Consider the following 23,430-nt stretch of genomic DNA (forward strand, 5'->3'; position numbering starts at 1 on the left):
GAAGATGCAAGATAACAGATAGTGGCTGTAAAAAAAGGGGGTCAAAAAAGAAAAATTCTTGTTATTCAAAAAAGCTGTCCAATATGAAGGGTCATGTAATGACTCAGCTAGATACATACAAAAATACTATGACTGATAATGCAAAATCCTCAAATGCAAAATGTAGAAATGATTATAAAAAAGCAGTTATTGAAGCAAAAAAGGCACACAATGTTCAATGCATTGAGAGTGCTAACAATAAATGCAAAGCTGCTTGGAATATCATAAACAGCATTGTGAAAGAACAACAAAAGGTCAAACTCAGCATCTCTGTACAAGATTTCAACGAGTATTTTATTAAATCTGTGGAGGAATCAAGCAATCGTATTAGTAAGCCTAATGTAAGTGCAGCTGAACTATTAGAAAGAAACTATCATGGAACAGCCTATGACAATATTCTCACTTTCTCTGAGGTTACACCAACTACTATTTTAAAAATAGTTAGGAACTTCAAGTCATTAGATAGTGTTGATATTTATTACATGTCATGCAACTTGCTGAAAAAATAATTGATTCTATTGTGTATCCATTGATCCACTGCATAAATAAATGTATATCAGGGGGCTACTTTCCAGAGGAGCTGAAACTATCTAGGGTGGTCCCTGTCTACAAAAAGGGTGACAAAGACAACCCTGCAAGCTTCAGACCAATATCAATTGTTCCAGTCTTGGCCAAAATAATGGAGTATATCATATACCATCAGTTGTCAACCCACTTCGAAAAACTTGGAATATTTAATGTATCACAATATGGATTTAGAAAAAAAATTATCAACAGCTGAAGCAATAGACTACGTAATTAAACATATACTTAGAGTGTTTGAGGAGAAAGGCTATGCTCAGGCCACTTTTTTTGACCTGAGTAAAGCATTTGACTGTGTAGGACGTGATACACTGCTAGCGAAACTCAATTTATATGGCATCAGGGAAAACAGCTTAAAACTACTAACATCATATCTCCAAGACCGTAGGCAAGTTGTGTGTATTGGCTCAGAAAAGTCTACTGAGAAACATACTAAGATGGGAGTTCCGCAGGACTCTGTCTTGGGACCATTTTTGTTTTTGGTTATGAGAATGACTTCCCCTCCTTTATAAGTTCCAGTACGGTCCTACAATTATGACCTAATTAAGCTAAAAGATTCTGTGGACAATACACCTGCCCAAGCAAAATATTGGTTTAAGTCAAATGGTTTTCTCCTGAATGAGAACAAGACACAAAAAATGTTATTTAGCCTAAGGGACAAAAGCCCTGTTAATGATCCCAGCTATGCAAAGTTCTTGGGGCTATACTTAGACAATAAATTGTCCTGGGAACAACACATAAAATATATTAGTATCAAACTGTCCAGAGTAATTTATTTATTAAGATGTCTTATAAAATACATACCAGCAGCCTATGATAAGACTTCGTATTTTGCATTCATCCAAAGTATTGAGTCATATGGACTTATTCTCTGGGGAAACTCAAGCCATGTTCAAAATATAGTACGTCTGCAGAAGAAAGCAATCAGAGTCATTACATGGTCCCAGCATTAAGCACATTATAAGCCCTTATTTGCCAAACTCAAAATAATGACTGTTATAAATCTGTACATATACCAAGTGTTAATCTATACAAAAAATAACCTACATGAAGTAAAACGTAGAAATAATATCCATGGTCACAACACGAGAAAAACAAGTCAATATATACATCATACTGTAGACTAGCAAAGACAGTCAATAGCTACGAGCTAGTGGGCCACAAAACATTTAATAAGCTTCCGCAGACAGTACAAGATCTTCCAGAGTGTGAATTTAGGAAAACATTAAATAAATGGCTTGTTGCCAACCCCTTTTATGAATTAAAAGAATTCTTGGAGTGGGACATTGAATTGTAAGTCAACAATGCTTTATTATTCTGTTTATTAATGTAACGATTGTGCTGTACAAAAATTTGTCTATTGTGCAAAAATTTGTCTATTGCTGTAATGGCCTAACGACAATAAATTTATCTTATCATGCGAGTTTTTGGCATGCTGATATTCTAGTCTAATTTGGATCAAAGAACATTTCCAGTATTTAACTGAAGATACTCGGTAAATTGCTTCAAGCCATTGGGCATGCCCAGCTACTTCTGCTCCCACACCTTGCCACACGAAGTATGGTTAAAAGGACAATAATAGAGGCGTGACAGACTCAGCTGCTGCTATTTCTCATTGAAGGATAACAAATCGCAGAGGAGTTGTATTGCATCAAGGGGGATGCAGTAGAGTCATCAAACTTCGGCAAAAAGATAAAGATGGAATTGAACTAAAATCAAAGATACACTGACAGCCCAAAACATTACGACCACAGCCCACCACAGGAGTAAATACTGTCTGTTGGCACTGCAGTCACATATGCGGCAAAGAAACTATATAAGTGGAGCAAAAATGGGTAGTGATGATATGGAACAGGGAATTCTACTGACATAAGCAACTTTAACAGAGGGTATGTACGATGTAACCTCACACTCTCTGAATGGTGAAGCTGGTTGGGTGCTCACATGCTAATATCATCACCATGTATGGATAAAAGTGGTAGAAGGATGGTAAAACAACTAGTATGTAACAATGTGTTAGCTGTCCACGCCTCATCACAGAACATGGAGATTGGAGGGTTGCTCACTCTGTACAGGACAGGCAGTGATCTGTGAAAGATCTGGTGCAGGCACAAGTGTTTTGGAGCACACTGTTCAGTGCACATTGTTGAATGTGGGGCTCTGCAACAAATGAACCCAATATGTTTCCATGTTGGCCAACAACAATGTCAATTATGGCAGCAGTTGGCACCACATCATAAAGATTGCATTATGGATCAGTAGTGATACATCACCTGGTCAGATGAATAACATTTCTTGTTACATCAGGCTGATGGTCGTGTCCGCTTACATCACCATCCAAGCGAATGGCTGCCCAATCCATATACTGCTACATGGACAGTGACTAGTGAAAGAGGAGGAGCAGTGGCTTCTTTCTGCTCACCTCATAACATATATAGCCTAAAAATAATTCCTGCAGTTATCAGTTTGAGCAGTTTAGCACTAGCCATAATTTTTTGTTTGTATACTTGACAGAAGTTGTATTTGAGTATCATGTATACCTTTCTTGTTTTCACAGATTAAGGTTCTGAAAACAATCTGCTGAGATTTGTTTTGGTGATATTGATTCTCCATTCAGTTTTTCACTATTGTCAAGAAGTCCATGTAAGCTGTAGCATTGACGTGTGTTCATCAGTATACTGACATTAGTTGAACCGGTGCCCTGGGTCTAAATGGCTGTTTGTACAGTTTTTGTTGAAACCAAGTTAAGAGCTTTCTCGGAATCTTTGAATGAATGTCATTCGAAGTTCTAATTAAAACAGAAATTTTGCTATAACTTTGGTCTCAATTTGTGAACAGTCTGCTTCTAATGCCTGCTTGTTTCTTTGGCCGATTTCTTATGAGGTAGAATATGTACTGCGTTGTTCCAGTGTAGGTAGTTACAACTAAGAATTTTGGTGGGTAGATTTGGGATTGAGTCACCCTGATGGAGCAACTGAGGTCCCCACATAACTGCTTCAGCAGTCATCATCTTAAATACATAACTTGCCTTTATTAAAGTCAAATGAGTCTTAAAAGCAATCAACAGTGAAATTGACTGAGCATACTTTAGGAAAATGAATTTTAAACAGCTGCCACTAATTATGAGCCACTAGCAACTTTTTTTTTAGCTCTATGATCTTAAAACAGCTGCCATTAATTGCCATTACTTATAAACCCACTATTACTCAGTAGACAGGAAAGATACAAAATTTTAAAAACAATTAACAGTCACTGAATAAGTGGCTACAGTTATCCAAAATTCACTGATCAGATTTATGCAAATAATTTTTAAACAGCTGATATTAATGATGAGCCCATTTTCATTCAGTGGACAACAAAATATGGAATTTTAAAAACAATCAACAGTCACTGATTAGGCAGCTACAGCTAGCCAAAATTCACTGATCAGTTTTTAACCAAAATGACTTTTAATAAACAGCTGCTATTAATTATGAGTGGTGGTTGCATGAGCTGCCAGGAGGGGAGTGGCGAGAGATAAGGCTGGAGTGACCTTGATGGCCTCATGCTAAACAGCATTAAAAGCAAGATTTAATGACAGGATAGAAAGATCCCAACATTTTTGGGACCTAGTATGAAATATCAAGGTGGCCTTCAAATTCCCATTCATGTGCTCAGCAAAGTATGCATCTCTGGAATTCTCTAGACGTAAATGCCAGAGCATTACCACTTACTAGGGTGCTCAGTGGTCCAAAAGTGGCAAAGATTTGGTAAAATGCTGTACAGAATGGCCACTAGTGACCCTGTGGCTGGGAATTATCCAGCTAAAAATAAGAAAACCCATCCCACCACTACCAAGACATAAAAAATTCCCCCTCATCAAGTACAAGGAAGTGGTTCTACATAGTCCACAAAGAGATAGCTCATGAGCCTGCTATCAAGAGTAGACTCGAGTAAACCCTTGCATGCATTATAATAGGCTTCCCTTGTTTACATAACTGACAACACCCCACTAACTGACGTATATCTTTACATTTAGAAGGTCAAAACACATGTCTAATTTTGGCCAAGATCTTACGGAAACCTAGATGACCATGCAGTATGGAGCTGTGAAAATACCCAAAGACAGTGAGAACCAATACCTGAGGCAAACAAATTTTGAATGTGCGGTTGCCCTTCCCCTTTTGACACACAATAACTTTATTAAGAACATATTTAACCATGTGCTTGCCAGTTAAAAGCCTGTTTTGTATTTGGAAAATATGAGACTCTTCTTCCTCCCTCCTCTTGAGAATGCAAAAGAGCTAAACAAAATGTGGAGATGTGGACTGCCCAATGCGCAACTCTACGTTTTTCTGAGGTGGGCCAATATCCAATTCAAGGCCCGATTATCAGTCTCGAGCACAAATTCCCTATGCTCTAGGTAGAACTTAAATTTCTCCAAGGTGAAGCTTCCCACTTATACATTAAATACAAGCTGCGTGGTGTGTAGGTGATAGGATGCAACTGCCCCCGATGTTCCTGGAGAAATCCCGTTGCTACCCAAGAATTGGATGTATGCTTGCCGAAATCCAGCGTAACTAACAAAGGAGAGTTCCTAAGGGCAGCTTTAATTGCCTCAAAGGAAGCCTGATGACTCTTTACCCAAAGGAAGCTCTTGCCTTTCTAGCATAAGTTATTCAAGGGGACCACCAGTTGGGTGAAATTAGCAACTAACTTCTGAAAGGAATTAGCCATCCCAATAAATCACATAAAATACTTTGATGATTTTACTGCATTCTATAATCCAGGCAACTTTCAGAAGACACCCATGTTCAAACTGTTGCCACAGTAATAAAAAATGTTTGGGTAATGATTATAGGTGTGTGTTTTCCATACTGATGCACATATGACTGTACTAACACAGCTTACCTGATAAAAATGTAAATATCATTTTTATTTATTTCTCCCTTATCAGCATTTCTCTATGAACATGTCTGCATAGCTGTCTGCAACATTAACTGTAAGCAAATGGTGAGAAGTCGTAAGTTTAAATATTGCTTTATTGGTCTGTATCTCTGGGACTTGAAACAAATATTTTTTTAATTTTGCCTCTGCTTTTTTCAAAAACCAACTGACACCATGCACACTGCATACATTTTCCTCTGAATATCACAAGTCAATTACTGCACACATTTACCAGCTCAATAAAAACTCATAGTCAATTATAAAATTAATAATTAAAAAGAAATAGACATTTGGCAGTCTTACATTATACAGACATGTTTGTCCAATTTTGCTGACTTCTTGTTTGTCACATACAGTGACAAAAAATCACAGTGTTTATTTAGTACATTCCCATGCAGTAATGTGGTGAAAAAATGAATGCGATATATTTAAGAACATGATACAAATGTCACAGACATAGGACTGTGTAAATTATAGGTGCTAAACTTAAAATACTTTGTGTTTCCTTGTTTTTCTGGCAGGCACAACTGGTAGCATTAACTATATCAATAACCAGAGTCTGATAAAATACAAATTTCAAAAAATACTAAAGCACCACAGAATTTCTTGCATAATATATAGCTCTGCTTTTAAGATAATGAAGAGTAGCTCATTAAAATATGTGACTCTTTTTTCATACACTACTATTTCACTTTCCAAAATGAAAGGTGTCTAAAGCCATTGTCTTTTCTTTCTTCGTAGACCTCAGCTGTTAGTACACAACAAAACAACAACAAGATATAAAAATACAAAATTTACAACCAAAAATTTAAAACTGAAAACTAACACTACACAGAATATTTACAGTCAACTCACTTGTTTAAACAGGTTATGTTACAGTTGTTTTAGAAAGGGAGAAGCTGACTAAACTTTCAGATTAATAAGGTTGTCCTGTATGCCTTTTGTTGTAACCCATGAATTCCTTTCTCCAAACGACGACACTTCTACATATGGGAATACAACATTTTTGTATTTATTATGTGTCTAAGCTAACTCGGTGAATAAATGAACATTCACCGTCTATATCATACATCACAAAACAAAGAATATGCCAATTAACCTTTCAAAATTGAGATAAAACATACAGAAGTTATTAAAGAAGTTTGTGAGAACATTACCTGCATGACACAGAGTTCAAGAGACCATATTTCCTCTATCATAAAAGTTAATCTATTGTATTATTGTACCAACTATCCAAAAATACTGTCAAAAACATAAATATCAGCAATTACAATTCCTTATAAGTACAATTACACTGTCTATATATACACAGGAACAAAGTATCAAAGCACCAGCTTTTATGAAGAACACTTCAGTATAAGGTACACTTTCTGGTGTCCATTTAAAATCTAATCTCAAACAGCACAATAACCACATCAGGAAACCCTGGATGATTTTCAGTTCACTGGTACTGGCACTTCCCTTTTGTGTTACAATATAAATAAATAATTGAGGTATAACACGCAGTTTCAGTACAAGAAAATATTTCCAGCATATATACTCCCAAAACTAGTACAGGATTACCTGCAAGATTGGAATGTTTGGCAGGTGGGAGGATATAGTGTTTTATGTTGTTATATACACTAAGTATGTCAATTAACTATTCTTGTGACCTAGTATGAAATGCTTACGAGATTCAACAACAGTCATTCTGTATGTAAAATACCTTAATTCACTTTCATGGTCCTCAAAAATACTTGAGACTAAATTACAAATACTGTGCGTTTATAGTCAAGAGGCAGCTATAAGTTGCAGAGATATAAAAATAACAGCAAAGTGTACAATCTGAACTGAGTTTTGTCACAGCTTTGTTCACACAATTGTGTCTACCATTGTGTATGGAAGTTTAATGATCATTCTGCTCAATTTGGCATTCTAATTTCGTCAGTTTGTTGTCATACATTAGAATCTCCAAGTACACTAGACCGTTGGGATGAAGACAGTAAGCCAGTTCTCGAGTCACCAGTAATTTCGAGCAGTAACGTCTCATTGTCTAAAGAACCTGGATGTTGTGCACTAACTGACCTTGCCAACCTTTGTATCAGCTTTTCTTTGCGTTCTTTTTGTCGAGTTTGTTTCAGGCGTGCAAACTCATCATCCTCTGAACTATTTGTACTAGAACCACCAATGCTCACATCATCACCGTCTGCTTGAGATGTCCTTCCTCCAAAGAAGCTCGTGCTATCTCCTTGTGATGCAGGCTGACTAGTGAAGCGATCTACTCTTCCTCCTGGCCCAATCTTTGAGGAATCCCCATATCCTGGTGCACTCTTCACAGACATAATTTCTGTGTATGTTGTGCTTGAAGGAGCAGGTGAAACAGCAGCAGCTGGCATAACCACAGCTGATGCAGGAGCTGATGATGACAGTGGTGTAATGTTGAGATGCGGACCACTAGCCTGTAGTGAACACAAAGAGATGACAATGCTGCATTGTGAGCCATAGCTGAGTAAGTAAACTAGTTATTAAAATTAAATGAATAACGATAAATTGCAGTTACAGCATAAAATGTAACAGTGTGCAAATAATAAACTATGCACTTTGAATGGTGCTTTGTTTTTACATTACTGGATGAACGAGCAAAATATTTTTGATGATAATATTCACTCCATTCAGCATCATGAATAAATTTAATGACAGCTGTTTCTCTTTCCTCAAAGTAATATATTATGAATGTTTTTTTATTGTTACTGTTCTGCACTATGCATTTATCTGAATTGAAGATGATTTTATTAATAGAGGGGTTGCACAAGTCATTGAAAATCTGCATTATTCATATATAATGTTCAAATTTCATTGAGTGTACTGTGGTTTTTCTGGCAATACTCAATCATTTTTATATTTTTGGTTGCCCTAACCATTATGGAAGTGAAGCGTGCGTGATGAAAAGTATAGACAAGAAGAGAGAAGAAGTTTGAGACATGTGTCACGGAGAAATACTGAGAATTAGTTTGATAGTGAGATAGCTAATGAAGCAGCACTAAATTGAATTGGAGAAAAATGCTTTGTGGCACAACCTGAATAAACAAGGTATGTGATGGGGCATTTGGTAATGAAGGAACATATGGAGGGGGGAGGAGTGGTGGAATAAAAATTGCAGTGAAAGAACAAGGCTTGAATACAATAAGCAGGTTCCAATGGATGTAGGTAGCAGTAATTATGCAGAGATAAGAGACTTGCACATGATGAATTAGAGTTGCATGCAATCAGTTTCATGGCTGAAGATGAAAGCCATTACATAAATTTTTGTTTTTGAAGTTACTTAATTTAGTTACCTTTTAAGTAATGTTTTAAAATATTATTTAACTGGTCTCTAATAAAAAATATTTTCAATATAATAGAAGGAAACATTCCACGTGGGAAAAATTATATATAAAAACAAAGATGAGGTGACTTACCGAACGAAAGCGCTGGCAGGTCGATAGACACACAAACATACACACAAAATTCAAGCTTTCGCAACAAACTGTTGCCTCATCAGGAAAGAGGGAAGGAGAGGGAAAGACGAAAGGAAGTGGGTTTTAAGGGAGAGGGTAAGGAGTCATTTCAATCCCGGGAGCGGAAAGACTTACCTTAGGGGGAAAAAAGATATGTCTGCTTGTGTCTGTATGTGTGGATGGATATGTGCGTGTGTGCGAGTGTATACCTGTCCTTTTTTCCCCCTAAGGTAAGTCTTTCCGCTCCCGGGATTGGAATGACTCCTTACCCTCTCCCTTAAAACCCACTTCTTTTCGTCTTTCCCTCTCCTTCCCTCTTTCCTGATGAGGCAACAGTTTGTTGCGAAAGCTTGAATTTTGTGTGTATGTTTGTGTTTGTTTGTGTGTCTATCGACCTGCCAGCGCTTTCGTTCGGTAAGTCACCTCATCTTTGTTTTTATATATAAAAAATATTTTCAAGTTGGTGTAAAGAGTTATCAATGGTTACATAAAATTAAAGTTTGGCTTTGCATAAATTTTAGCTCAGTCACTTATATCTATTTATTGATTGTTTTGTTGCTACTGTACTTGATAAAGTCTTACCTGCCACAACTAACTTCTAACTATTCCACAGGCCACTTATTGAAAGATTTGCTCTTATCTGCCAAAATCTTTATCGGTATACAAATTCCAGTGCAACTTTGTTCCTCTACACATGGTGCAGAATTAGTAAGTAAATTATGTTGTAAAATTAATACACTTCAAGGTGAAGCTCCCCATGTAACCGAACAAAGAATCTAAATAGTGTTGAAGAGAGATCATACTTTATTTCATTACCTGCTTTGTAAATACTGCAAGCAAAAATACCCTCTCTATAACCTACCTGTACACTACGAGGAACTGCAACTGGTGCTGATGGTGGTGGAGGCCCTGGGAAGTGAGGCACACCACTTGCAAAAATTGTGCGAACATTTGGCCTCAAGTCTGGTGGCCTCATTGAAGTTACTGTTGACTGTTCATCCACTTCTTCTATGACTTGGTCTGCTATTCGCATACTCCCTCCCCCAGCAAATGGAGGTTTCAAACTAGCAGCACTATTGCTTTTCGGCATTCTTGAACCTGAACACAAAAAAGGCAATAATAATAATTTCTTATGAAGTGAAAGGCAGCGATTATATCATTGTAATCATGATCAAAAATGTTGCATATATCTAGAAGGAGAAGAAGCATAATCTAAAACATCCCTAAAAAGGAAAATGATGACCTTGTGATTACTGGTGAATCATCATTTTACTTGCTGTATCCAAAGTCCTTGAAAACATTGTCCATAGTCAACGGACTGAATACTTGTGACAAATCCAGCTTACGAGTCCAATATCACTCTAGTTTCGTAAATGCCGAAACACAAAAGCACTAATTACAGTTAAGTTATTACACGAAATGTACTATAGAGAACAATGACAATACACTTTGGGAAAGCATTTTATATGTCAATTTTGAAATATTGCTAAAACTGTGCTTAAGTAGTTTGAAGGTTACTTGAGGAACAGACAGCAGCATGTTCAAAAGTTGTCCTGGAAGCAAAAAAGAATTGATTTTAAGATTTAAATTGATAATGAGGTCATTAAAGCCAGAGGAAGAACTTGGGCCAAGGAAGGCTAGGGAATGATACTGACCATGTCCTTTTCAAAGGAACTATCATGGCAGCTACTTTAATCAATTTTGAGATGGTTAATATAATATGGATTGCTGGACTGGTGTCTGAGCCATCATTCTCCCAAATGCAAGTCCGGTCTCTTACTACTTTGATCACTCCCTGGGTGCCAATTCTCTCAGGAATGACACAGCAGTGAGTCCTGGGTTCACTTCTGTTCTCATAGTGTACCTGGAACTTCATATCAATTGCATCCTTCAGTAAAAATGATACTATGCCAATGTTTTCCAGCTTTATTTTAGTGCCAAGCCTAAAAATATCAACACTGCTTTTGTGCAGATGAATGATTGTGTGTCTTCTCCGTTTAGATGAGTGTAAAATCTGGGACTTAAATTAAATGCAATGGAAACTCATGTCATGTTACTATCCCATCAGAAAATAATTAGTCCCAAATTCTGCAAATAACTGTCTCCTAGTCTTCTCAACAAATTTCAATATTGTATCAGAAAATAATCAAGGGTTTGGATGTAACTTTGGAGGAGTACTTTAACTGGGCAGAAAACACTGTAGGAAGACCTTCAGTTCCCCAATTGCCCTCCAGAAGTTTCAGAATGTACATCCACAGGTTTTGAAATAAAAACTAGCGCATACGCTCATTCTGCTAAACCTCCACTATTGTGATGTAATTCAAGATGGCACAAGCAGTGAAAACTGTAGACAGTTTGAACTAACCATGAAAGCTCTTATACCTTACCTCTGAAACTATGTCCATTTGATCATGACAGTGTATCATATTCCTAAGTTAGCTGGCTGCAACCAGTCAAATTACATGTTCCTTAAAGTGCCTGCTCCCCTAGTACCTCGTATCACAGATCAAATACTTATCATCCCATCATAATCACAATACTAGACTTCACTTATCTGTATCCTATCTACTTCTCCATTGATAATGTCTGCCTCTAACAAGTTACATTGCACACAATTCAGTATCACAATAAATTAAAGAAGAACCAGAAACACTTCCTTTTCTCAACTAAAAAACGGGGGCTGAGAAGAGGAGTGGGGAGCTGTATGGCTGTTTCTCTCTTACAAAAGGTAAAGCAAATACTCGTACGTTTTCACCTCATGTCAGTTACACTACTTTCTCTTTTCATTTCTGTCACTCACTGAAGTTTCTTGCCTGTTCTCTTCATTAATTTTGTTCTAACAAGTTCTTCTGTTCCTCCCTTTGCTCATCCTAATATACGACAAGATCAAAAAGTAAAGGGAATTTTTATTTTTCTTAAAGAATCTTTATTTATTTGTCAATATCAACTTTGTCCGCTTCAAAATAATTCCTCTCAGGTACAATACAGTTGTGCCAGAACTTTTTCCAATCTTGAATCACTTTTGGAATTCAGTTTCCGTTATGGAGATCAGCTCCTTCAGCAATTCTATTTTTATCTCATCAATGGTGGCAAAACGATGTCCTTTCACAGTTCTCTTCAGTCTCAGGTATAGAAAGGAGTCCTTAGCAGCCATATCTGGTGAATATGGTGGCCGAGGCAACATAACAATTTTGTTTTTTGCCAAATAATCATGAAAAAGCACTGTGGTGTGAGCAGGAGTGGGAGCATTATCGTGATGCAATTTGTGGTTTTGCCATAATTCTGGGTACTTTTCCTTGGATTGCTTCACAGAACTGGCAGTTAACTTCCTAGTTGTTTTCTTTATTGACCATACTGCCATAAGGCAGGATCTCATGATGCACTATCCCATTGTAATCGAAGAAAACAGTGAGAAGGACCTTCCCATTTGATCGAACTTGTCAAATTTTTTTGGTCTTGGCTTTTCCATCAGTTTCCATTGTGATGACTGTACCTTTGTTTCTGTGTCATACCCATACATCCACATTTCATTACCTGTTCTAACATCCTTTAGAAATTCTGGACCATTGTTGAATTCATTCGAAAATTCCTGCGTGATGTCTATGCGACATTGTTTCTGGTCAACACTCAACAATTTTAGAAAAATCTTTGCTGCTACATGTTTCATAACCAACTGTCTGAAAAAAAAACTGCATAGCACGAGCCAAAGTATATGCTGACAGCAGCAGCAACCTCTCTGATAGCGATATGGTGATTTTCAAAAAGCATTTTATTTACTTCTTCCATACTGTCATCACTAATTGATGTGCTACAGTGTCCATCGTGGTCATCGTCATCATCATCATCTTGATGCTCTTCGAAACATTTATATCACGCATAAAGTCTTGTCTTACTCACAGTAGATTCCTCAAAAGCCACAGTCAACGTTTCAAATTTGGTGCTGCACTTTATTCCATTTTTTCAACCAAAATTTAATGCAAATTCATTGATCTACCTATTCTGATAGTAAGAATTTGCTGAATACTCTAAACCATGCTCAACCCTTTCGACTATCAACAATTAACTAAATATTCAAAGCAGCTGAAAACACAAACACACATCAGGAACATGTATACCAACAGGATAATCTTCTTTTTTCTTTTCTTTTTGTTTTTTAATTGAATGTATAAAGCCTGCAAATATTAAAAAATTCCTATTACTGTTTGGTCACACCTCTTATATCATTACCAGGGCCCACTGCAGTAATCTGCTTGCCTTTACTTTATTCATATTAGTCTACTTTTCACACATTTTTGTAATTTTTTTAATAGCTAGTACTGTTTCCACTATATTACAAAGGTCTCGAAGAGTTGGATTCGCTATAAGTGCCTTCATGAATTTAATGTAAAATATGAAGAATACCTAGTTAGGTCCAAATCTTCCCAGAATAAATAAATGATCAGAAATGAATGAAAAAGTCTCTGTAAATCTTAAAACTTCTTTCACTTATTATCAATGCATCACAAATTATCAGTGACATTTTTAACAAGGAAATTTTTAATTTTACACCATCTAATTGGTTCAGTTACAATTCACAGTTTAATTGAAAACTTTGGTTTACAATCCAAAACTGAAATTGTTTGTTGTTGGGAATGTGAATGGTCCTGGTGCATTAATACAGTGTATCCTTTGTGTGAAACAGGCTTCTCTGGAACTTTACCTCAGTAAGGATACATAATTGAAGTAGTGAAGAAATGATGAGTTAATCGAAGTGGTTGAACAATTTAGGTGTTACAGGCAGTAATTTTTTCTGTTAAGAGTGCTCTGACGGGTGACAAAGGTCATTTGAGATAACAGATTAGGAGAAAGAATCTTGACGATTCCTCCTCTCCCACAAAACTACCCCTCTGAAATTTTTTCTCTACACTGATTTAGCACATTTTACAACTTTGTAGCTAGATTTAATATAGTTTTTTTGAAAAAAAAATTATGTTAATAAAGTACACTGATAAAAATATAGTACACTAAAAATTAAAAGAGTAACTGGTGAAGTAAGTTACTAATTGTTTTACTTTCAGTTGAAAAAAAATACATTTGTGAATTTAAGTAACACCACATAAATATTTCAGTCACAAAATAAAAACAGGAAAGATTCATCATATTACATCAATTGGCCCTTAATCACTTGATAAAGGAATACTCAAAATGAACCAAACATTCATCATGTAAGATAACATATTTACTTGCTGACACATTTAAAAACAAAACAAATAAATAATTAAGTATTTAGCCACAATTATTTTCTCCTATGCTGAAAAATATCAAATATGAAGTGACAGTAAGGGATGTGTTGAGCAGACAGATATTTTGTACTACACTTTCTTTCATCACTTGTGAGACATAACAAAAACAAACAAAAACACACACACACACACACACACACATATATATATATATATATATATATATATATATATATATATATATATATATATATATATATATATTAATGTGTTTCATCCACTCTACAATGCTTGCATGCTATAGAATTCTAAGAAAGAAGACAGCAATGCAACCAACATACCAGCAGAGTTGCCAGCACTACCATCTGGAATATTGGCAGGGGCAGTTGTGGTAGTGACAACTGATCCAGTGCCACTGCCATCACGTGAAAACAGTCTCCTGAGAACAGATGTCACAGAGCCCACACGGTGAATGGAACTGGCCAGACTTCCAACGTTGGTGTTTATGCTTGATGCTGAACCCGCAGAGGTCATTCGTTCACGAGTACTAACACGACTCAGGCTCCGTTTTCCACCAGCAATAAAATGAATACCACTATTGGTGTCGTCAAACTGTAAAGGTGAAATGATAAACATTTATTCCATACCAAAGTGAATTTAAAATAAACAATAATATTATTTAAACTTACATATTCAACAACAAATTTATTGTTTAAACTTATAGATTAATACAAGATACACAAAATTTATTTCTACAAGCCTATTCAGACCATTAATTACAATTGTTTCAAAAAACATGCATTCACAATACAACCACATTAAAAGAAATAAAGAACGAAAGAAGAAATAGTAACCAAAATGAACGTAGTTTGGAAGTACACAATACCATATGCACTGTTAATGTCCTTGGCATGCTGGCCAAAAGTGGTTCAGACATTGCTGATCAAGTCTGTAGCACCCTTCCTGAAGTCAAAATGTGTGAGTAGGGTAGGGTTTCTACTATGGTAGACTACAAGTTTCAACTGGTCTCTAGTTTGCTGCATTTGATTCATGCCAGCTGATACTGCAAGCTGCTCCTTTCGATTCATCACAGACTCCTTGAGGTAGGCATCAAAGAGGCAGGAGGGCTGGACAAGAAGTTTGAGGATCCTGTCCCAGTGCTGCACAGTCCTCAAATTACTCTGAAGAGTGATAGGTATTCAACAAATGTACATGACACCAGCCCACAACAAGACTGACCCACCTCCCTGCCTTGAAACAGCACAGCACACCTAGGAAGTGCAATAATACCTGGCTACTGCCACACTCATCTGGCATTAGGCAAATCCTACAGGTAAACCCATGCTGCTGATGTAGATTCTGTTCCCAGTATTCCCTTGTCCTCCTTATCCACCCTCCACAGTGTTAGGAGGTTCATACTGTTGTTCTTAACAGACGTCTGAAGGCCAAATTTGTCATATGGAGACAGTTGTGTACCGTCCAAGAAGGCACCAAGCAGCTTTTTTGCGTTCTCATCGATGCACCTATAAGCCATAATTTGTAGGTAAATGTCATCAGCTGGTGATGATGATCACAAATAACAAGTAAAAGGCAGATTTTCAATATTTTAAGTTGCAGGCTATGGGTTGAATGTTTGAATCACATCACTGAGGTGTACCACAATTTGATGGGCCACGTCCTTACGCTGACAACCCTCTGTTATATAAACAGACAATGTACACCAGTGTGCACAAGCAGTATTGATCCATTCATGGCTGATGACATAGGGGTTTCTACTGGATTGCAGTGAGAATTTTAGCTTACTTTTACTTCTGTCAAACAAAAGTCATTAGTCATTTCCTGAGGTCAAAGGAGCGACAGAGTACTATGAGGAGAGCGAGCAGGGGGCAGCAGCACAGTGCAAGTCTTAAGTGCTATGAAAAACTATTTTTTTTAACTTTTCATTAGATTCATAAAAAGCTAACATCTACAAATGACAGATACAGAAAAAAGTAATAAACTTAAAAGATTAAAGATCAATGAAGAGAGGCTATCATAACAAGGGAATATTGCTAACCATAGCAAAAAATATATATTAAATGAGGCAGACAAGAGGAGCAAGGAAAAAAAATTACAATCTCTCACATGTAATAACACAAAAATTTGTTTCATCAATAAAAACCTTGAAAAACAGTGTCTATTTGACTGATTTATAGTTTATGAAACACACGTAAGGATTACTCACATTATGGTCTCCCCCATCCTCTGGCTTTGCCAGTAACGGTTCTGCCATAGATTTTGGCACTTCAATGTTGGCTGTTGATGGCTGAGGATGTTGTTCTCTGAATGGCTCTGATGCTATTGTGTATGGCAGCTGGGCTGGAAATATCTCATCCCAATACTGATCTCTGATCAGCTCTGGATGCTCATGATGCATTTCATCAACTATTAGGTAGGACACCTGTTGAAAAACACATTAATCATAGTGCAAAGAAAAGAGTATGGTTCCTGCTGTACATAATCTAGTTGCCAAAACTGATAACTTCCTAATGTTAGTAGAATTATTCACACACACACACACACACACACACACACACACACACACACACGTGCGTACGTCAGCACAACACGCAATGCTGGGGCTGCACTTCTGCAGGTTGATTGGGGTGAGTAATTGTATCACATGGGCTAGTGGAGAATAGGATGCGAGGGTTGGTTGGCGGAATGGGGCTGATAGCTTAGATGGACGTGGACAGATGCGTGGGGCAAGTACGCAAGAGGAAGGGGGCAGCCTGTGCATGGAATAAGTGTGTGATACATGGGCACCAGCACCAGTTAATTCACACAGTGCAAGAGTGGACTGAGACAGGTTGACTTCACTGAGGAAGAGGATGTGGATGCAGGCTGAGTGAAGTTATAGTCCTGGTGCAGGATGGAGGTGTGTGTGTGTGTGTGTGTGTGTGTGTGTGTGTGTGTGTGTGTGTGTGGGGCAGCGGGGCTGGTGGAGGCAGAGGTCAGGAGGATAGCAGAAACTCCTATCCCATGTAGTTGAGAGTAACTTGTATCTGGTGGTTGTATACCATCTCTGTTGCAATTTCTGCACAGCATTTTATATGCGCATTACTACCAACAAGCTGTCCACCTAACCAAATGGCCACTGGCAAACTACGACCAAGAACAAACTTTTAGGGGTCAATAGAAGGAACTGCTAGTCCTGAATCTAGTAAGTTATAGTCTCATCACCTTATCTTGAATGCAACGCATACTGATAAGTAATCAACAGAAATAACTGTTCTGTGTAAATTGTTTTGTGTTATGGTATTTATGTTCTTTTCTTTGCATTAAAAAAAATGTAATTCCTCTTCACAACCGACTTTTGTGCACTGCAGGAACCCTTCTGTGCCATTGGCGCAGGTGTCACACTCTTATCCCGTATACCTGCTCCCCCCTCTCACCTGCTTTCTTAAGCTGTTGTATCTACTGGTTCCCTCCGAGCACTCAGCCACCCTTCCCGAATCCTCCATCCAACTCCCTCCCTTCCTCTCCTCCTCACCCCCTCCACACGACTACAGTTTACCCGTGGTTTTGTGTGTGTGTGTGTGTGTGTGTGTGTGTGTGTGTGTGTGTGTGTGTGTTGGTGGTGGTGTGGGGGGGGGGGGGGCATGCACTATTATTCTGGTTAGCAAGTTTTCAGTTCTGTTTCTTATGCCTTCCTTGCTTTGACTATGTGCAGAAAGAGAGAGCATATTGAAGAAAAATCCAGTGCTAATGATGAGAAGGGAAAAGTAGCTTTTGAGGAGGTGGGTGCGGGTATTTCAAGTGCATACAGAATGTAGGCCATAATTGCAGGTATAATAATCAGACAGAATTGTACAGGTCAGTACAAAAGGGGAGGGGGGGGAGGGAGAGGAGGAGGGAAGATTTAAATTCTTTTGCTTTTCTGAGTTGCCTTAAAAACAAATTATTTACTTCACAAACACAAGTAAGAGCTTTCACATTTAAAAGTCAAATTGTGTAGCATTCAATCACGGTTCAGTTGGGTGCAGAATCACACAACAACTTTCTCCCATTGTATCAGATAGAGGAAGGGAACCTTAAACCAGAATGATTAGATTACAATCCTTCCAAATTGTGTAGAAGCTCTAGCTACTTTGCATAGTGACTATATCAGGGCAAGGTGAAAATTGTGTCATGTGCACAAAAGGTAACATTGACACTGATAAAAAAAATTGTTACATGGGTACATATTGTACAGTAATATAAGTCATGTAACAATGCAAAAAAATTGTTACATGGGTACATATTGTACAGTAACGTAAGTCATATAACAACGCAATTTATGGGACAGTTTTGTTTATACAGCCTTTTAAAGTACTGTAGCTGTGTTGTATGTGTTTCTTTCAAAAATTTTCATAAACTGAAACACAGTGCCGAAAGAATATTTATTGGGAGTACGCACCTTATTTTCAAAAATAAAGAAATCTGCAACTGAATTCAATATGGCTGTACTTGTTGCACTGATTATCTAGAAAATGTTGTCACTAAACTGCAACCACAGGGAAAATATCAGGAAATCACACAAAATGACATTTGATGTTTAAAGATTGAATGTGTATAAATTAACTGACAGTGTAGATGTACCAGCTAAGAGTAATGAATAATTAACAAGAACAGTGTGCAAGACAGGTACCAAAATTGGTAAAAGCTGAACTAAATTAAACACAAGTAAAAATTTAAACTTTCAGACTGTTTTAAAAACAATCCAAGTGATTTTGTGCTACAATCTGTTAATAAGGGTTACAAATCAGAAGACAACTGTAATCATAGCAGTATGAGAAAGGATATGGCCCTGACCCAATGAAAAGAGATGCTGATATCATTTGTCTGAAAGGCTATGGCAGCATTTCCTGATGTGCATAAGGCAGTCTTCTTATCGATTATATTATATGGGGTCGAGCAATTGACCTCCATTGTTTGATAAGTTACCTTTACTACAAAAAAATATTTTTACAGTCTACCGGGACTTTGCATTATTATAACATTAATCAGGGAGATGTTTCTGAGAATTTACCCTTGCAGCACAAGCTGTATAGAAGCAATTGAAAAACCACAAGTCAAGAATCTCTAGTCACTTGGCTTTTCACAATACAGGAGCATACTTAAAATCACACAAACAAAGCACAATGGCTAAAAGTTCAAATTTTTTGTTTTTACACACGCAAAGTTCAAATTTTTTGTTTTTACACACGCAAAGTTCCAATTTTTCGTTTTTACACACGCAAAGTTCCAATTTTTCGTTTTTACACACGCAAAGTTCCAATTTTTCGTTTTTACACACGCAAAGTTCCAATTTTTCGTTTTTACACACGCAAAGTTCCAATTTTTCGTTTTTACACACACACAGTTCCAATTTTTCGTTTTTACACACACACAGTTCCAATTTTTCGTTTTTACACACACACAGTTCCAATTTTTCGTTTTTACACACACACAGTTCCAATTTTTTGTTTTTACACACACACAGTCTAATTTTTTTTACACACACAGTCCAATTTTTTTTTTACACAGTGCAATTTTTTTTACACAGTGCAATTTTTTTTACACAGTGCAATTTTTTTTACACAGTGCAATCTAGCCACTGTCACGAACGCTGTGATGATGATCATGATGAAAACACAAACACCCAGTCCCTGGGCAGAGAAAATCTCCAACCCAGCTGGAAATCGAACCCGGGACCCTGTGATCCAGAGGCAGCAAGGATAGCCACTACACTACGAGCTGCAGACCTGACCAGACAGACAGACTTGCAGGGCTACGCAGAATGGAATATGATCACAGATTATTGAAAAGCTTTGGTCATCATTTTCCTTTTATTGTGCCTTCAGTATTTCTTCACCCCACCCTTTCGAATCAGTTCCGATTTTTACTACTCTCCTACTTACAACTACCCCAGTCCTTTCACTACTTTCTAAAGAAACAACATTGCTTCTCAAATCTTGAGACACCGTGTTTCGCCTTTTATGTTGCTGAGGAAGACTATTAAAAACAGTTTAATTGAAACTCGTAAGTATATTTTTAATTTTAATATTTATGTTAATAGTTTTAACAATAATATATGTTTATTAACAAACCTGCAGGTTTCTGTCCACTAACCAGTTGACTTCAAAATCATCATCATCTTCACCAAAGGGGTTTATCAAACTCTCAGCCACTTTCAGCCATCCCATGTAGAAAAAAAACTGCACAGAATTTAAGGAACATCAGAAAGATTTTACAAAAAAAAATTCTGTCAATAATAACCATAATTAAATATTTTAATAAATAGTGGAGTTATCACTTACTTGCAATGTAGTGAAAACTGGGAAGTACAGATCAACATTATTCATATGTTTGTGCAACGGATGTGACTGATCGGGTATATCAAGCCACTGACGTCCCATTACACAAGTTATGAAGTATGAGTAAACTGCCAAGGTGACCACCTGGAATAATTATACAGGGTATCCATAAATTATCTTTACAACTGCAGATCTTCATAAACTTAAAACTATATTAGATAATAGCAACTGGTTTTGAACATGAGATGAGTTAGTTTTTTTTTCCACATGCTGCAGATTTCACAAAAAACAGGGTCAACACAAGTGTGTAGCCTAGTTCAGAGAGATTAAGCCCTATACACAAGTGCAACAAAACTGCCATACACAGTATGGGAGGGAACCAACTATTCAGGTTTGGCATACGACATTTACTGAAACAGGTAGTTTCATGTGTAAACATGGGTCACTAACCTGTTTCAGACACCAAAACAGATTGAAGTATGACAAGTGTTTGCGAGGAGTCCAATTAAGACAGTGCATTGTGCAATTACGAATTGGCATTAAGTGCAGAAAGCTTTGCATAAGAGGTTACATCTTTATGTTTAGAATGTGCAGTTGCTTACGTTGCTCAAGCCAATGGACAAACCTAAGCATGAATAAGTTGTTGTGGATATGCTAAACAAGACTGACACAAAAAAATGATTTTTTGGAAAATATTTGTTTGTCCAATAAGTCAACTTTTCATTTATTTAGCAAACTGAACCATCATACTGTTCATGTATGGGGATTAGAGTGTCCTCAAGCTATACTTGGAATGGAAAAGAAGTTTAAAAATTACATCACTGGTTCATTCTTTTTAATTGAGTCTACTATCAACAGTGTATCAATATGGTCTGACATTTTATTTGATTGGTTTAATTTCTGGATTCTAACTATTCTTACTTGACAACTCCTGATCATAGGGGGGCAGCATACACAAGTGTATACAATGAAGTATGCTGGTAGCATATTTTCATTTGACAAATGTCAGATTTTATCATTACTAAGTGTGTTTCCCATGTGAAATTTTAGTTACTTGTATCTCTGAAGAATATGGGTTTAAATCCATCGTAACCGTGGTCTAAGGTTGAATAAAACCACCTTCCATTGCAACTGACTGGCTGCTCTGAATTCATCTACTAATAATAGAATATTATCAGGCAAGATTCAGAAACTAGAGAAGTGAGTATTGAACTGAAAGGTTACACACAGTTGACTACTCAGATTGAAAGAGCATTTTAAAAGGTAGTCATAAGTAAATAAAGGTAAAATGGATGAATAAAACTGAGGTCTGGCGAGTCAAACATTAGGTGAAGGGTCATGAGAAAGAGAGAGAGAGAGAGAGGTAAGGTATTACTGTCAGTGGAAATGAGGACAGAGCAGATGAAAGGAAGATGTGACGAAACAGAGAATAAATAATCTCCTGAAGTAACAAGCTTGTTTCTGATATGAGTTGTCTGTTCGAGTATTCAATGTAAATGATGTTCAGTCACAAGGATAAGGTCAATGTATGCTTCAATATTTGAAGTAGAGATGGGCAGACAGCTCCCAAATTGATTCAAAGAGCCAGATATTTCTAAAGAGTGGACAATGGATGATTCAGAAAAAAAATGAATGGTAGCTCATCTGATTTCTCTGGCAGCTGGAATGAGAGGGATGAAAATTCTGCACTAGGCTGCTGCAGCAGCCTCCACCCCACATCTATAATAAACATTTCCCCCCAGGTACAAAAAATGTGTTATAGACCACATGGAGAAGTAGGTATGCATACATTATTAGTACATGAAGCTTTTATTGTCCATGAAAACAGAAAATAAGGAAAGCTCCTTTTTTTCAATTTATTGGCTTTTGGGCAGTACCCATTCAGCTATCTCAATAGTAATACTAATTAGGACAGCATGAAAGCAAGCGCAACTCAACGCTCAGTCTTCGAGTGGGCGGGGGTGGAGGGCGAATATCTCGAAACCATTTGGGAATCAAACACTGGGCTCCTTCCTTTAACATTCCGACTCATTGACTGTGCAGCTACAGAGGCACAGTGCTCAAGAAAAATATATTACAGTGGAAAACACTTCCAGCATCACGTTTCCACTCTTGATTTCAAAAGAATACCTCAAATTTCAGAAGCTCAATAAACGCTTACATACTTTTGAGTCAGTTGTTACTTCTTATCCTTTGACTTAGCATCGCACTCAGAATGTGTTGCCAGCTATTATAAAAGCTGCTGTCTTCATCCAACGTTTTGTTGGAGTGTGTCAATAAGCGAACCAGACATCACTCCCCTCACAACAGCTCAGGCTCCCTACCACTCTTACTGATAGGACCTTCTCACTAGCTCACTGCTCCCTATCATCCTTTGCAATTGGATTGCAAGGTGGCTCACTAGCTCTTTGCTCGCTCGCTCCCCCCCCCCCCCCTCCCACTCTTACTGATCAGATTGCAACATAGGTCACTGCTTTGCCCCCTCTCTCATGGACGAGATCGCACTGAGCAGACCACATGGCGACTTTAGGTGTCACTCTGTTTGCTGGGCTCTTGGCACAGTGATACAGCTTGCAACTTGCTTTCTTGACTGAGCACTTCTCCATCCAAGTTCAGCTCTTTATTCTTTGTATCCTTATTTGATTTGTTACAATCGTCATCTTCTTGTGTTGTTGCTGTTCTGTTTTCTTGTTGTGTGAATGTTCTTGTTACATGTACTGGTATGTCTCCTCCTATGTCTATCGCATTTATAGTTGCCGTGTTTTTGTTCTGTTGGTAGCTCCGCAGGTTTTAATTACTTTAGGTGAATAGGATACTAAATATAACAGTATGTATAACATGTAATTATTTTTACATGCATGATAGTCC

General features: G+C 37.3%; 1 protein-coding gene across 3 annotated transcripts in view; it reads right to left on the bottom strand.

Annotated features, from left to right (window-relative positions):
• Window positions 1–6,415: 6,415 nt before the first annotated feature.
• The window catches only part of LOC124605392 (bestrophin-2-like), a 454,561-nt gene continuing 437,546 nt past the window's right edge, over window positions 6,416–23,430 (bottom strand). For all 3 annotated transcript variants that reach the window (XM_047137034.1, XM_047137035.1, XM_047137036.1), the window contains 6 exons: window positions 20,566–20,706; window positions 20,356–20,463; window positions 16,470–16,685; window positions 14,587–14,857; window positions 9,886–10,121; window positions 6,416–7,985 (listed from right to left, as the gene is read on the bottom strand). In XM_047137034.1, the coding sequence (XP_046992990.1) occupies window positions 7,482–7,985; window positions 9,886–10,121; window positions 14,587–14,857; window positions 16,470–16,685; window positions 20,356–20,463; window positions 20,566–20,706 (1,476 nt within the window). In that variant the 3' untranslated portion in view covers window positions 6,416–7,481. The remainder of the gene's footprint in view (window positions 7,986–9,885; window positions 10,122–14,586; window positions 14,858–16,469; window positions 16,686–20,355; window positions 20,464–20,565; window positions 20,707–23,430) is intronic.

This window comes from Schistocerca americana, chromosome 3, assembly GCF_021461395.2.
Source record: "Schistocerca americana isolate TAMUIC-IGC-003095 chromosome 3, iqSchAmer2.1, whole genome shotgun sequence".
NCBI classification, from domain to species: Eukaryota; Metazoa; Arthropoda; class Insecta; order Orthoptera; family Acrididae; genus Schistocerca; species Schistocerca americana.